The sequence below is a fragment of the Paramacrobiotus metropolitanus genome, unplaced genomic scaffold, assembly GCF_019649055.1.
Source record: "Paramacrobiotus metropolitanus isolate TYO unplaced genomic scaffold, Prichtersi_v1.0 Parri_scaffold0000158, whole genome shotgun sequence".
Taxonomy (NCBI): domain Eukaryota; kingdom Metazoa; phylum Tardigrada; class Eutardigrada; order Parachela; family Macrobiotidae; genus Paramacrobiotus; species Paramacrobiotus metropolitanus.
The window spans coordinates 190,650-203,287 of NW_026570378.1; the positions used below are offsets into that span (position 1 = coordinate 190,650).

At 41.5% G+C, this 12,638-nt stretch overlaps 2 protein-coding genes across 3 annotated transcripts; one reads left to right on the top strand and one right to left on the bottom strand.

The window, feature by feature from the left end:
* Positions 1 to 594: 594 nt before the first annotated feature.
* Positions 595 to 6,810, bottom strand: LOC129599950 (putative nuclease HARBI1). 2 transcript variants are annotated; one of them, XM_055498317.1, is made up of 3 exons: positions 5,650 to 6,810; positions 5,047 to 5,433; positions 595 to 732 (listed from the first exon to the last, which is right to left on the bottom strand). In XM_055498317.1, the coding sequence occupies exons 1-2, from the start codon at positions 6,437 to 6,439 to the stop codon at positions 5,054 to 5,056; spliced, it is 1,170 nt and encodes a 389-aa protein (XP_055354292.1). In that variant the 5' UTR covers positions 6,440 to 6,810; the 3' UTR covers positions 595 to 732; positions 5,047 to 5,053. The 2 variants fall into 2 exon arrangements, with proteins under 2 accessions (XP_055354292.1, XP_055354291.1); XM_055498316.1 differs by lacking the exon at positions 595 to 732 and having other exon boundaries at positions 4,739 to 5,433.
* On the top strand, positions 3,004 to 4,661 carry LOC129599951 (uncharacterized). The gene is made up of 5 exons (XM_055498318.1): positions 3,004 to 3,349; positions 3,488 to 3,545; positions 3,645 to 3,819; positions 3,982 to 4,172; positions 4,268 to 4,661. Exons 1-5 carry the CDS (start codon positions 3,241 to 3,243, stop codon positions 4,548 to 4,550), a joined length of 816 nt encoding a protein of 271 aa, XP_055354293.1. The 5' UTR covers positions 3,004 to 3,240; the 3' UTR covers positions 4,551 to 4,661.
* Positions 6,811 to 12,638: the final 5,828 nt, after the last annotated feature.

Sequence of the window (12,638 nt, forward strand, 5' to 3'; positions counted from 1 at the left end):
ATGGTGGATATTTGATCTAAATGGTGTCTCACAATGATATGGTTGTCAGATGACGGTCTATCAAAGGCCAACATTCGCTCCAGTAAATTGATTAGGCTCTCATTCTACAAATGAGCCCATGAAATTTTATGGCGTTATAATTAAGCTAAATCAATAATGCCTTGTTGAAAACGACAAGTACGGTGGAAATTGTCAATTCGTACCATTTCGTTATAGCGATGAAAACAGCTGCAGTGCAACAACGTGCTCTGTACGTGTTGGATGCCAATTTAATTGTCAAATACAACAATGTAAGTATGTAACGATAACGCTAGTCCATAAGGTCATCGAGAAAAACTGCATACTGATATGCCCCATGTTAATCAAAAGCTTTTCCTTAAAGGTTATCATATTCAGCCAAGACAGGTGTTGATTATACGTGTATAACCGTTGACAGACCACTAATTAGTGTGTTTCCAGTACACTCTCCAGTTTGAATGAATCAACAACGTTCCTGGAATAAGCGTCAATGGTGTCTCGAAACGCCGCTTTTTGTAGTCCTTCGATGTACGGAAACATAATCAGAGCACACTGGAGATATTGATAGCCCATCCAGCAGGCAGCATATAAAAATTCAGCGCAAATGGCAATCGGTCTGGCACTGAGCTCCAAAACGGTGTAACAAAACGGTGTAATTGGAAAGCATATCTCCAAAGTTCCATATTCCCGTGCTCCATTCCATTAAACTCGACACTACATTCGAAGCAGGATAGACGATAAAAAGAAGTACTGAAATAATTGCTTTTTTGATCTTGTGATTCGGTTGTATGAATGGCTTAAAGGTTGTCACGACTGATGCAGAATAAACCGATAACAAGCCCTCCAGTCGCCAAATCGGAGCGGAATAAGCTAGTCTTGTCAGTGGAAAGGTGGCTTGTATTGGAGCCAACATTATCTTTCTTGGCATATTAGTAATTACAGATGTTCCTTGCATTAATCTGACAGCCCTGACGACCTTCGTGACAAACTGCAGAATAATGTAAGCTTCCATTACACAATACGCAAGGATGCGCAGCAGACGCGAGCTGATTAGTTTCCGTACCGGTATTAAAGTGAAGTAGCCGCTAATGTGCATAATGGCTAATGCAAAACCAGAAATAATTATGCAGTTTCAGACAACCGATCACAAACACTTCTGATTTGCTATTCATTTTTATTTACGCACTGTTCCAAGGTAATAAAATATTGCAGTGTTATACCGAGTCAAACTGCAAAAACTACGACTCAACTAAGCATATACCGTATCACGAACCAGAAGCGGGAAACCAGAATATCGCATAATACAGCTGTCAAATGTATGTATTGGCCCAGCTGCAAGTTCACAGTGCAACCGTATTCGGCCTAGCATAGCAGGATTGGTGACTAAAGTACAGTTACAAAACATATCGGATTTTAAAGTGGTAAACATTGTGTGAAGCAATAATATTACGAAGAAGGACTATCCGGTCAACAGCGGTTAGACTTAGGTTCCAATGCATGGCACGAATCAGCTACTTAACTGCGAAAGAACAAAACGTAAAGCAATTAACTATTATGCGTTTTGGTAAGCAAAGGTTATGTTGAACATAATACCGGTGGTTAACCTTTAAATCTTTAAATTTTTAAGCCGTGGACTTCTTCGGCACAATAACAAAATTGTTGGCACATTATTTTGTGGCTTTGAGAAATGATGACTGTCATTCATGCCGCGAATGTTGTACAAGTGCATGTCATTGTCGGTATTTGTTTGTGTACCATGTATATACATATCTGTATATGTGTCTATGTGTCCATTTTTATACCTACGTACCGGAATTATATATTCTGTAACACTTTTACCAGAAGACCAAAGTCTATTGGATGTTTTATCAGTATGTAAAGATGTGTACTGCAACTGTCTATAAGACGATAAGTATACTCAGTATAGTACAAATATAATGCAGCGATTACAGAATGGTAAAATTTACCATACTGTATTTAATAACATACTGTGTTATTAAATAATAATATACTGTATTGACATAATAACATCGCTTATGTTCAAAGAGCTCTGCACATCTAAAGCAGTTTATGCTATGCTGTAGTACGAAGTTGTTATATGCCGAAAAATGCATGGTGTCAGAGGAGTGTAAGCGTCAACGTAAAAGAGCCTTAAGGCTTAAGAAGTATTCCCGTACAGCCGTACTTGTAAACGTGCTTTCCAGACGGATGCGGCTATTTACGTGGAATGTGAAAAGTTTTGGCGGTTAAATAACTAGAAATTACACGAGCTCGAGGCCACTTTGAAGGTTGAGGGAATGCGGTTTCCTGTGGTCTTTGGGCTTTGAGCCGGAACCCACGTTTAACTGAATGCTTAATGAAGACCATAACGGCCCGGTAAAAGGAAATAACAAAACAGGTGGGAGGTACGGACACAATGCTTAGACAAAACTTTTATTGTATGCCTCCGTTAATTTCACTTATGGTTAGTCAATCTTGATACAGATTAAGGTATTTTGAATCCTGCATCCATGATCAGAAGATACTTTAAATAAGAACGTCACGTACAACCGGAAGCATATATAAATCTACAAAACCAATGTATGCGGTGTCTATATAGCTGTTTCGGTTACGAATATGCCGCGCCAGGTTGGACAAAACTGTAACAATTCGCGCAAGACCAAGCCACACACGTGATGGTGAACAAATCTTTAAAGTTCGATACAGACCTGTGCAGTTATTTTTAACTATTTAACGTAACGCGAGTTATTTTCGAGTTATCGAGTTATAACGTAACTTTGAAGCGTAACTCGCCTCCTCGAAAACTTAACTCTAGCGTAACTCGCTCAAAAATTGTATGTATTGTCTATGGTAGCGTAACTCGCAGAATAAGGGATCGTCTCATATCTATAGCGTATCGCGCTACGATACAGTACCGTAGCTAGTTTCGTTATGGTACAGAAATGGGACAGTCTTTGGTGCGCGTCAGCAAGGTACAGTACAGGCTACGCGCATCGAAACTGTGCTCGCTATCGGTTTCCTGTATCGAATCTGTAGCTTTATTGCCGTATCGCTGTACTTGCGTCTCACCGCTTCGATCGCATCTTGCCGCGCATAACGTTTTCTGTACAAGAACCTATCAGTCCGTACGTTCTCGCTTTTTAACGTCGAAGTTCGGGCAAAATCTTTCAAAGTTATGTTTTTTGGTTGAAAGTGGCCTGATTATCGCGCTGTAGCTAACGTATGTGGTACCTGCCTATCGGTTTTTCTTCGCAGACCGCAGTTATCTGTGGACGGGCAGCTGAAGTTCTTCGTCAAATTTCCCCAGCTTTCAAAGCCTTCGTGAGCAAAAGTAAGTGCCACTGGTCATGATAAGCAGTATTGTAACATCGTAAAATGGTTCAGTAATTACGGTTAACGGCACTTACATGTCACAGCAATACAGTATTTTGTGATTCTCGTGTTTTACTGTCATGTTTTACCTGACCAGTTGTCGGAACGATGCCTCGTCCTCCCAAATCTGCTCCCCTGTCTCCCAAAAAGATGAAGTGAGTAATATCTGATGCCTATGTTGTGTGCTTTTTTCTCTAACCGATGGCTGCAGATGTGCTTTCAGGTCAACAGCTACGTAAAATCGTTTTTTTCAGGTGGCTTGTAGCTACTCGCATCGACCGCGAAGATGAATTCCGACGCTGTACCAGTAAGGCGAAGTTCTGGTCAAAAGTTTTCCAAGAAATGCAGAGCGTTTTTAAAGATGCCCTGGGTAACCGAACCAGCGAAAACCTGAAGATCTCGTACGAAAATGCGTGGAAGAAATATAAGGTGAATAAATTTTATGAAAGTTTTTTCTCGGCTTGTAAGCCTAATTAATTATGTCGAACTTGTTTGTCTGTATCAGTTCACACATGCCACCAGTAATTACGCATTAACAGTAGATTTTACAAACTGATAAATACATTGTGGATTTTTTGTGGTTACTTGCAGGCAGAGAAAAAACGAAAAAATGTCACCGGAGAGAGCGGCGAAGTAAAATACTATTTATTCGAACTATTTGACAAGACGTACGGAGACCGAGACGATATTGCTTTTGCCAATAATTCGGTAGCTTTAGGAAGCGGTTCTGCGAGTAGTGCTTTGGAAGATATCGGTTGCGAGGACGGTGAAATGAACCTCAGGTAAACATGTTCGATATTTTCATGTACTCCGATACTGCCTTTGTAATCTGTAAAGTCGACATGGTTAAAACAAAAATGTTGAAATGTTAATTTAGTGACGACGATACACCACAGGATACTCCTGTTGGATCTCCAGCTGGAAGCGCGGAAAAAGCAAAAAAGGCTAAAAAAAGTGAAAAGCGAAGCGCCGCTGGTGAGACTGTGAAACTCATGACGCGATCCGTGGCCATCATGGATGATATGCGAACCTCCTTGACTGAGATGGTCAAACTTGAGAGAATGAAGGTTGAGCTAGCAAAGTTGAAGTTTGAGCGTCAATATAATGTCGAGGTTGAGCTGGGAGTAGAGGAAGTTGTGGCGGTTTTAGAGGAAGGGTGAAATTTCTTTAAAGTGAAATCTTGTGAAACGGGAGTCCCACGTTGTGAGATTATTGTGGTAAATCTGGAGAAATTCTGGTGTAGTTATTTTTGTTGTACTCTGGAAGTCACCGAAAACCTGCATTATGAATAAAGATAGCGCTTAACGACTTCTTTGATGTATAATTTTGTATAATTTACTTAATAACACTGAACGTTGTAATAAATTCACACAAACTGCTGCTGCAACAATTTTGTCAAAAAAGCATTGAAAAGCACCAGCACGCAACTGCAAAAAAAATAACCATCTGGCATAATCAACATTTTGCACAACAAAGTCAACATGAAAGGTACACTTTAAAGACTTCCCAGAGAAAACTTCTATCCCGACCGTCAAGCAATAAAACATCATGGAAAAGATCGCAATGCAACAAAAAACGTAGCTGATCATGGTCAGCAGCCCGTTAACAACGTAAGCCTTACTGTCACTAAAATTCATAAACTAATACTTCGCTCACCGATTACTTATCCCAGCGAATCTGGCAGCATGCGCGTTACGAGTGCGTTTTTGAAGTCGCCAAACGATCCTTCGTCAACACCATCGTCGTCGTCCAGATAAAAGTCTTCAAGATCGTTATCCATATCCGACGTAAATTCATCCGCAGACTGGATGTCCAAATTATGAAGCAGACAGCAAACTATAATAATGTGTTTCATGGTGCACATGTCATCATAATCCAAATACTTCAAAATTTTAAATCGCCGTTTCAAAACCCCGAACGCTCTGTCTACAACTTTTCGCAGACTTGACTGAATTTCGTTGAATTCTTCTTGTTTAGCAGATAGGCGGCCGTTCTCTCGGAACGGCGTTAATACTTTTCGCGTCGCACGATAACCACCATCACCTACAAATTACAAGTATAATAAAAAAACACCTCGTATAACATGATTGACAGTACTAATAGAAGAATGACGGCTTTATTAATAAAGTACTTAATTAAACAATTGCTTAAATTAACAACAGTGCAGAATTAAGCAGTTACAGTACGCACATATAAACAGCTGCTTATTACATACAAAATAATAAGTAACTGTACGTATTTGTTAGCGCCTACGCTTACCCAGAATCATCCAGTTCTCTGGAATTAAGGCTTCCAGTCCCGAATTATCAAAAACATTCTGATCATGCACTCTTCCTGGAGCTCCCACATACAGATGGATAAATTCCAATGAAGAATTCACGCAAGCTTGTACATTTAAGGACAGTTCTCCTTTCCTGTTGACATAACTTTCTGGGCGAAAGCGCGGCGCCTTAATATTAATGTGTGTTCCATCCACTGCTCCCAGTATTTTTGGCATCCACTGAGCACCATAAAGCAGTCCCTTCTCTTCAAACTCACGAGCCGAACGTATCATGCCTCCTTCTTCGGGAAACTTAATCAGTGACCAGTACTCGTTTTTCACTGCATTCAAAAATATCCGAAAAGCACGACTTGCAGTTGAACGGGATAAACCATGGAGTTCACACTGAGACCGTACCGACGATCCATGTGCTAGCATATGAATGCAGGCAGCTATTTTGCACTCTATTGCATAAGGTTTTTTCGTCGTACTTCGTTCAAAATAAGGCCGTAATTTTTCCACAATTTCACGAAACACATCCGGATTAATGTGGTACGTCTCCAAAAACAATCGCCCAGGATAACGGTTGTAGAGATTCTGTGCAGCAGAACGAATTTCTCGCCGATTAACGTTTTCGTTATCCCCGCGAGACAGAAGTCCCTTCGCACTCAAGTGTTTTAAGCCCCCAAATAAGTTCTGAATCACACTACAAACGGACATGCATACAGCGCCCACAGTGTTTGTAGTGCTTTCGGCTTCGTCATCCGAAGAAATGGAATCATACTCCATTTTGAAAAATTTTCCATAAACACGAAAGAAAATGAAATCTCATTCCAGTGGTTACACGAAAAAGTTCTTATGAAATTTTTATAACAGAGATACCAGGGAAAGCCACCTCTGGAGGTGGCTTCGCGTACCGTATCGTTTTTCTTTGTTTTCGACGGTATGCGAAAAAAAGGCGCTCACCATTTCCGCTTGATATGAGACGCAGGGTTAGTACAGGTTACGAGATACGTTGCGCGAAGCATCGTATCTACCCGTTGCGAATACGGGACGCTCTGGGATACGCTGCGTACCTCCGTCCCGAATCTTTTCATGGGTAACCAGATGCGCGAATCGAAAACCGGCATACCGTATCCCGTATCTGCTGTTTTGGGACGGTGGGGTACTGCACGGAAGCTAGTTTCGCTATAGATATGAGACGATCCCTTAGACGGTATGGCAAATGAAACTGATTTGGAATTTCATCGCAGAACACTTCTAGCACTGCTAAATCGCGTGCGGTTGGCCTATCGACAGGTAAGGTAATTAATTTCGATATACTAAAATTAATAAAATTTAAATATTTTCTTGAGTATGCGTTCATTTGTGTTTTCTTAAAGTCATGTTTATTGGCACAATTTCTGAATAAAAAACTAACAAGCAATAAAGATTATTATTCTAAGAAGTAGTGAGCTAACGTTACTTGCCGAACACGAACAACTTCATTTACAACTTCTGCAGACTGAGGATCCTGTAGAAGAGCAACCGGAACTACTGCGCGTCAAGCTGGAACGAACCAACGGGCGGCCCAAGATTGTCCTAGATAGAAACGTGTTGGAAGTTTTACGCGGTGAAGGTTTAACTTGGACTGAAATTTCTGGTCTTCTTCGAATTTCAACGAAAACATTGCAGCGGCGGAGAAAAGAATTACATTTAGCAGATAACCAGGCCCATACCGTTATTTCCGATGAGCAACTGGATGAACACGTTCGCTCGATAATCGTGCAAGCGCCCTGTTTAGGATCGATTATGGTTTGCGGAGGAATTCGGAGCAAAGGTTTACGTGTATCTCGGCATCGTGTGCGCGATTCAATTCGAAGGGGAGATCCGTGGGGAGTACTGGAGCGTTGGTCAGCAATAATCCCCCGCCGTCAGTACAAAGTTGCTGGGCCGAACTCTCTATGGCATCTCGATGGCAATCGTAAGCTGATCAACTGGAAGCTTGTAACACACGGCTGTATCGATGGATTTTTTCGTCTCGTTGTTTTCCTCAGGTGTAACGATAACAACAGAGCCGAAACAGTGCTGCGGTGCTTTATTGAGGGGGCAGCAGCGCTAGGTGCGCTGCCGTCTCGAGTAAGAGGAGATCGGGGTGTCGAAAACGTTGATGTAAGACGCTACATGGAAGAAAAGCGCGGGGAGGGCCGAGGAAGTTTTATTTGTGGCCGTTCCGTGCACAATCAGCGCATAGAGCGACTTTGGAGGGATGTGACGAGCAAAGTAACAAGTTACTACAAATCAATTATTATCCAACTGGAGCAAAGCGGAATTCTTGATTCAGACAACGAGATGCATTTATTTTGTTTGCACAGGATATTTCTGCCAAAAATTAATAGTTCTCTGCAGCAGTTCGTCGCTAGCTACAACTCTCATCGCCTAACTAGTGAGGGCGGACACAGTCCAAGAGCTTTATATGCCAGCGGCCTGTTTACAAGCGGCCCAAGAGGAGCTGACATTGACCCAACGGAAATCGGGATATATGGCATTGTTGTGGATGGACCACTGCCGGAAGACGTCGCAGAAGAGTCTGGTGTTATTGTTCCCAACATTGTACTCCCACTGACGGAGGAAAATCTAAACGACTTGTACAGCCGCTTTCCGGAAGAAGAAGGAGATATGATTTCCGGCATTTCGCGCTACGAAGAGATGATGAATTATATGTTGCATACTTACGGAAACTTGGAGTAAACTAGGTGGAATGATTAGTTAGGATTGGTTAGGATTGGTTGGGATTGGACCTTTGCAGTCATCTAACTGATAAAATTTTTGGTATTTTTGTTAATATCTAACTGCTTGTTTTTTCATAGACGTTTCGTAATGCTTCTCGCAAGGCGTTTTTACTTTCTATTATTTAGGGTTCTTTTGTTTTTGAAATACTATGTGTGCACTGCTGTTGTTATGTATAAATCGTTTATATATTATGCGCAACAAGAGATTATTAATTTTCTTGCATTGCAGTTTTAGGCAGATTGATGAGCTCAATAATTCAAAATTAAAACTTGAAAACTGCTGATTAAGCGATGCAGTGCCTGCAAGAAAACGGATGCTCCTGTCACACGTTACAGAATCTTCTGCCTGGCAGTCTCTCTCGCTGTTCATGTAAATACTTGCTTGCTTGCGTTCATGTAAGTACTGTATGGTAAAAGGTCAGCATAAGATGATAATATTAGATCCGACTGCTAGACAGACTTTTTCAAGAGTGACCTCCTTCTTTTGTTTTTGAATCCGGGATGCCAGTACTCATTAATCACGATTACAACACTTGCGCAAAATACAGCACATGCTGACATAATTTGTAACTTTGCGCACTTGGCAAGCTCACCGAAATTCGCCAATTCATTAGAGAGTTCTTCCGTTGTATTTTCAATAAAAAAATAATAACTGCTCTTTATATTGCGAAATAAAATGGCAGATTTGCTACGTTCTGTGTATGGTAAAGCAGCACTTAGTTCGTGTGGTCTTTGTAACTGCACAGTTTGGATTCCGGGGACTGAGACTATTGAAAACCCGGACGGGTACCTTGTCTGCAAAAATCCGGCATGTGCACATTTATGTTCCTGCCATCATTTACAATCATCATCATCCAACGGCGCGCTAGCTCCGGCAAGCGCCAGTGCAGGACCGTTGTTTGCAACTGGGAGTACGCAAGGTCCCGGGAATTCCGGAACAATTGGCCGCACTACGAATCCGGTCGACGTCCTTGCAACAATTCGTGACATCTCCGCTCGGAGAGGAATCTCCAGCGCTGCCCTCACCCACGCCGGCTCATCCAACATGAATGCTCATACTCCACTTCACAGCTCACCTTTTCTCCCACACCGAAAACGGGAGGGCCGGGCTTACACGCAGCTGGCGAACGCCCGTAAGCGAAAGCGTGGACAGCGCGGTCCAGCTGAAATGTGGCTAAAGGCGACGGTTATTGTGCTCACACAGCATACACGACCAACACTAGTGCGCTACGGATCAGCTAGGTAAACCTTCAGTATCCGGCAAAATTAATAGTAATTTACATCAACTTTTTAATATGATTAATTAAACAATTTTTGATTTTATTACGGATTTGTACGAAGGTATTAAATTGTTGTTTGTCTATAGATTTATTCCTATTTCCTAATTTCGTACATATTTATGTATTTCTTTATGTGTTTCAAGATCTTATATACGTAAAAAAGTCAATATTAATTTGTATATTTATATAGCATTTAGATACCGCTAACTGTTCAATTGGTTAGATGTATTACTATTTGATTGATCGATATACTTGTTAAGATTAAATTATCGTACTATTTTAAGGTGGAGTGAAATGCATGAGGCTGGCTTGATACGAGAGAATGTCCAGTGGGGTGGTTCGAATCCATCAGACTGGACGGCGGAAGCGATGAAACGGAAATTTCATGAACATTGGGGCGTTTTAGCGGAAACCGATATGGTTGTTTACAAATCCGGGCAATCTCAGGGACTGCAACCACTCACAATGCCGAACGGAGGCTGGAATTTGCAGGAGTTAAAAAAGTAAACCAGCTAAACTAGCCGTTGTTGCTACAATCTGTTACAGTTTTTAATGATTTTTTCATAGGGTTAGCACCCAAACCCGTCGGCTGTACGTTGGTCCAAAAACTGCTTCAATTTTTATCGGAGGTACATAAACACGATTCTCTGTCTGTGCCGATTTGTCTGGTTAATGATTATTTGTACACGACAGAGGAAGGTGCAGTGTCGGTTTTACGAGATGAAAACAGCGAAGATACTTCCGGCATTGACTTGCCAGCAGGAACGGCAGCCTGCCAGAATGCGGAAGAAACAACAGTAGCGGAATTCAGTGATGAAAACAGCTCATCCGAAGTACGTTTTAACGGAAGAAGTTATTAATCACGAGATAATAGAAATATTACGTTGGTAATTTTAGGATTGTAGTGAACCGCGTACACCACTTACGAGCACTCGCCGCGGTAATCCTGATTTACTAGGGGATGTTATGGCCACTGATCACGAGGAGTCCGCGGAGGTTTGATTAATCGACTAGATTTCCTAAAACCTTTTTGAAAATTAGCTAAATAATTACTTTCGATATTTTGTTTATTTCGATATTTTGCTGGATTTTTATTTAGGACAATGGTGATGTTACAATTACGGCGGAGATTCATAGAAACGCAGTGGAAGTGTCGGCAGCCAACCGTACAGGTTATACTTACTGTGTTCTAAATTTAATAACGCACTCATAACAAAATTATAGAAAAGCAAATTTAGCATAATTCTAATAACGGTGTTATTTTTTTACCAAGCTAGCGGTACGCACTTTATAGACAGATAAAATTCTCCTAATAAGATGATTTTATGTGTTTATAAAGTTTTATGATTCTGTTATCTGCATTCTGCATTTAATATTTTGTTATTTTTTAATTGTATTTTAGTACTGTGTTTCTATTACTGTGCACTGTACTGTGTGTAGTACTGCGTAGTATAGTACTGTGTTTAGTACTGTGTTTATTTTTTAGTACTGTGTTTATATTACTATTAAACCATTTTTAACTTAAATACTGTAATTTTTTGCAAATCCAGTGCAGTTGGAAATCGTCGACGATCGGCTCGGACAGCGAACGTTGTGCAGTCCGCCGTGTACGCCGAAAACGACAGCTTCAACGCTTCCACTTCCGATTTTGTGTGCGAGCTTATGGACGGCTTCTTCCAGAGATTCGTAGACGAATCACCGGATCAACATCCAGAAATCACGCTGGATTCAGTCGACACTGCTTTGGACCAAATGTTGGTGTTTCTCGAAAGCAACCGGCTACCGCTAACGGCAAGAATCAAAGTCAAAAACCAACAGTAAAAGCATTTTTGAACAAATTCAAAGCGTCGGTTGCATAAGAGAGTACATATTTCAGCGCTTACGATGCCGGCGGAGTTTTGCGCGACACTGTCAACGCAATCTGGAAGCAGGCTGCCGATTCCGTTTTTTTTGAAGGTGAACAGCAGAAGGTTCTCACTGCTCACGTGCTTCAGGAGTGGAAAATTCGTTCGCTCGGGAAACTGTTTTTCATATGCGGGCCTCACCATTTGGACTGGCCGCAGTTTGCTGACAGTTCCACGTTTCTTTATATTTTTGGCGAGCAGGTGCCGGCATCGCATATTCATGCTGTTTTCCCAATCACGGGCGAACTTTGTTCCAAAGTTATGAACAGCAATGTGGAAACCAATCTACCTGGCAACGTGCCTGAATTAGCAGAATGGATGGCGAACAATAACATTCAGGTAGCGGTCATTTTGTTGTACACGTAGCAGTCCAGCACGTAGCAGTTCAGAAAGTTAATACATGTGATCTTTGAAGGTGCGGGAATGGAAAAATCTGGATAAAACTCAGCTTGTGGACGCAATTGTGAAGCACGAATTATACAATAAGCGTGCGCACAACATTGCCTTTTTTAAAGAAGGCTTTGATCAACAAGCCAAGGATGAGCAGGAGTTTGTCAAGGTGGCTATAGCGTTATTGCATATTTTAGGTTTTTCTTTAAAGAACTGTTTATCTTTAAAGGAGTGTTACAGTTTTGTCCACTCCGGCGCGGCATATACGAAGAACGCATTCTTATTACGGAACGGAACCTTTATCTGCAGTGGAGACTACAATTAAACAATAGTAGTGCCAAAAAAATGCCATCGATAAAGGCTTTTTTCTTATCTCTCTGGCCCTAGCTTGTGTATCGGAAGCGGAGTCTGGTGATCATGAGCGGAACCTATTCGAGGATCCTTCGAAAGCCCAAGCCATTAAAAGTGCTCAAGAGGCTAGCAACATTTCAAAGAGCAACAATGTACTGCTTCATGCGTCTTCCGTGGAAAACAATCAGTTGTCCATGTTTACCGGTACTACTGACAAACCAATTATCGGCCAACGTTCAACAAATCAGGTTAACGGATGGTTTGTCACCACGGGCTATGCGTTTACTCTGGG

Bases quoted from the DNA above. Each gene is read 5' to 3' on its own strand.
- LOC129599951 (XM_055498318.1), top strand. From the start codon at position 3,241: ATGTGGTACCTGCCTATCGGTTTTTCTTCGCAGACCGCAGTTATCTGT. The intron at 3,546-3,644 runs GTGAGTAATATC...CGTTTTTTTCAG, and splicing joins CTGTCTCCCAAAAAGATGAA to GTGGCTTGTAGCTACTCGCA. The intron at 4,173-4,267 runs GTAAACATGTTC...ATGTTAATTTAG, and splicing joins GACGGTGAAATGAACCTCAG to TGACGACGATACACCACAGG.
- LOC129599950 (XM_055498317.1), bottom strand. From the start codon at position 6,439: ATGGAGTATGATTCCATTTCTTCGGATGACGAAGCCGAAAGCACTACA. The intron at 5,434-5,649 runs GTAAGCGTAGGC...TGTAATTTGTAG, and splicing joins AGAGAACTGGATGATTCTGG to GTGATGGTGGTTATCGTGCG.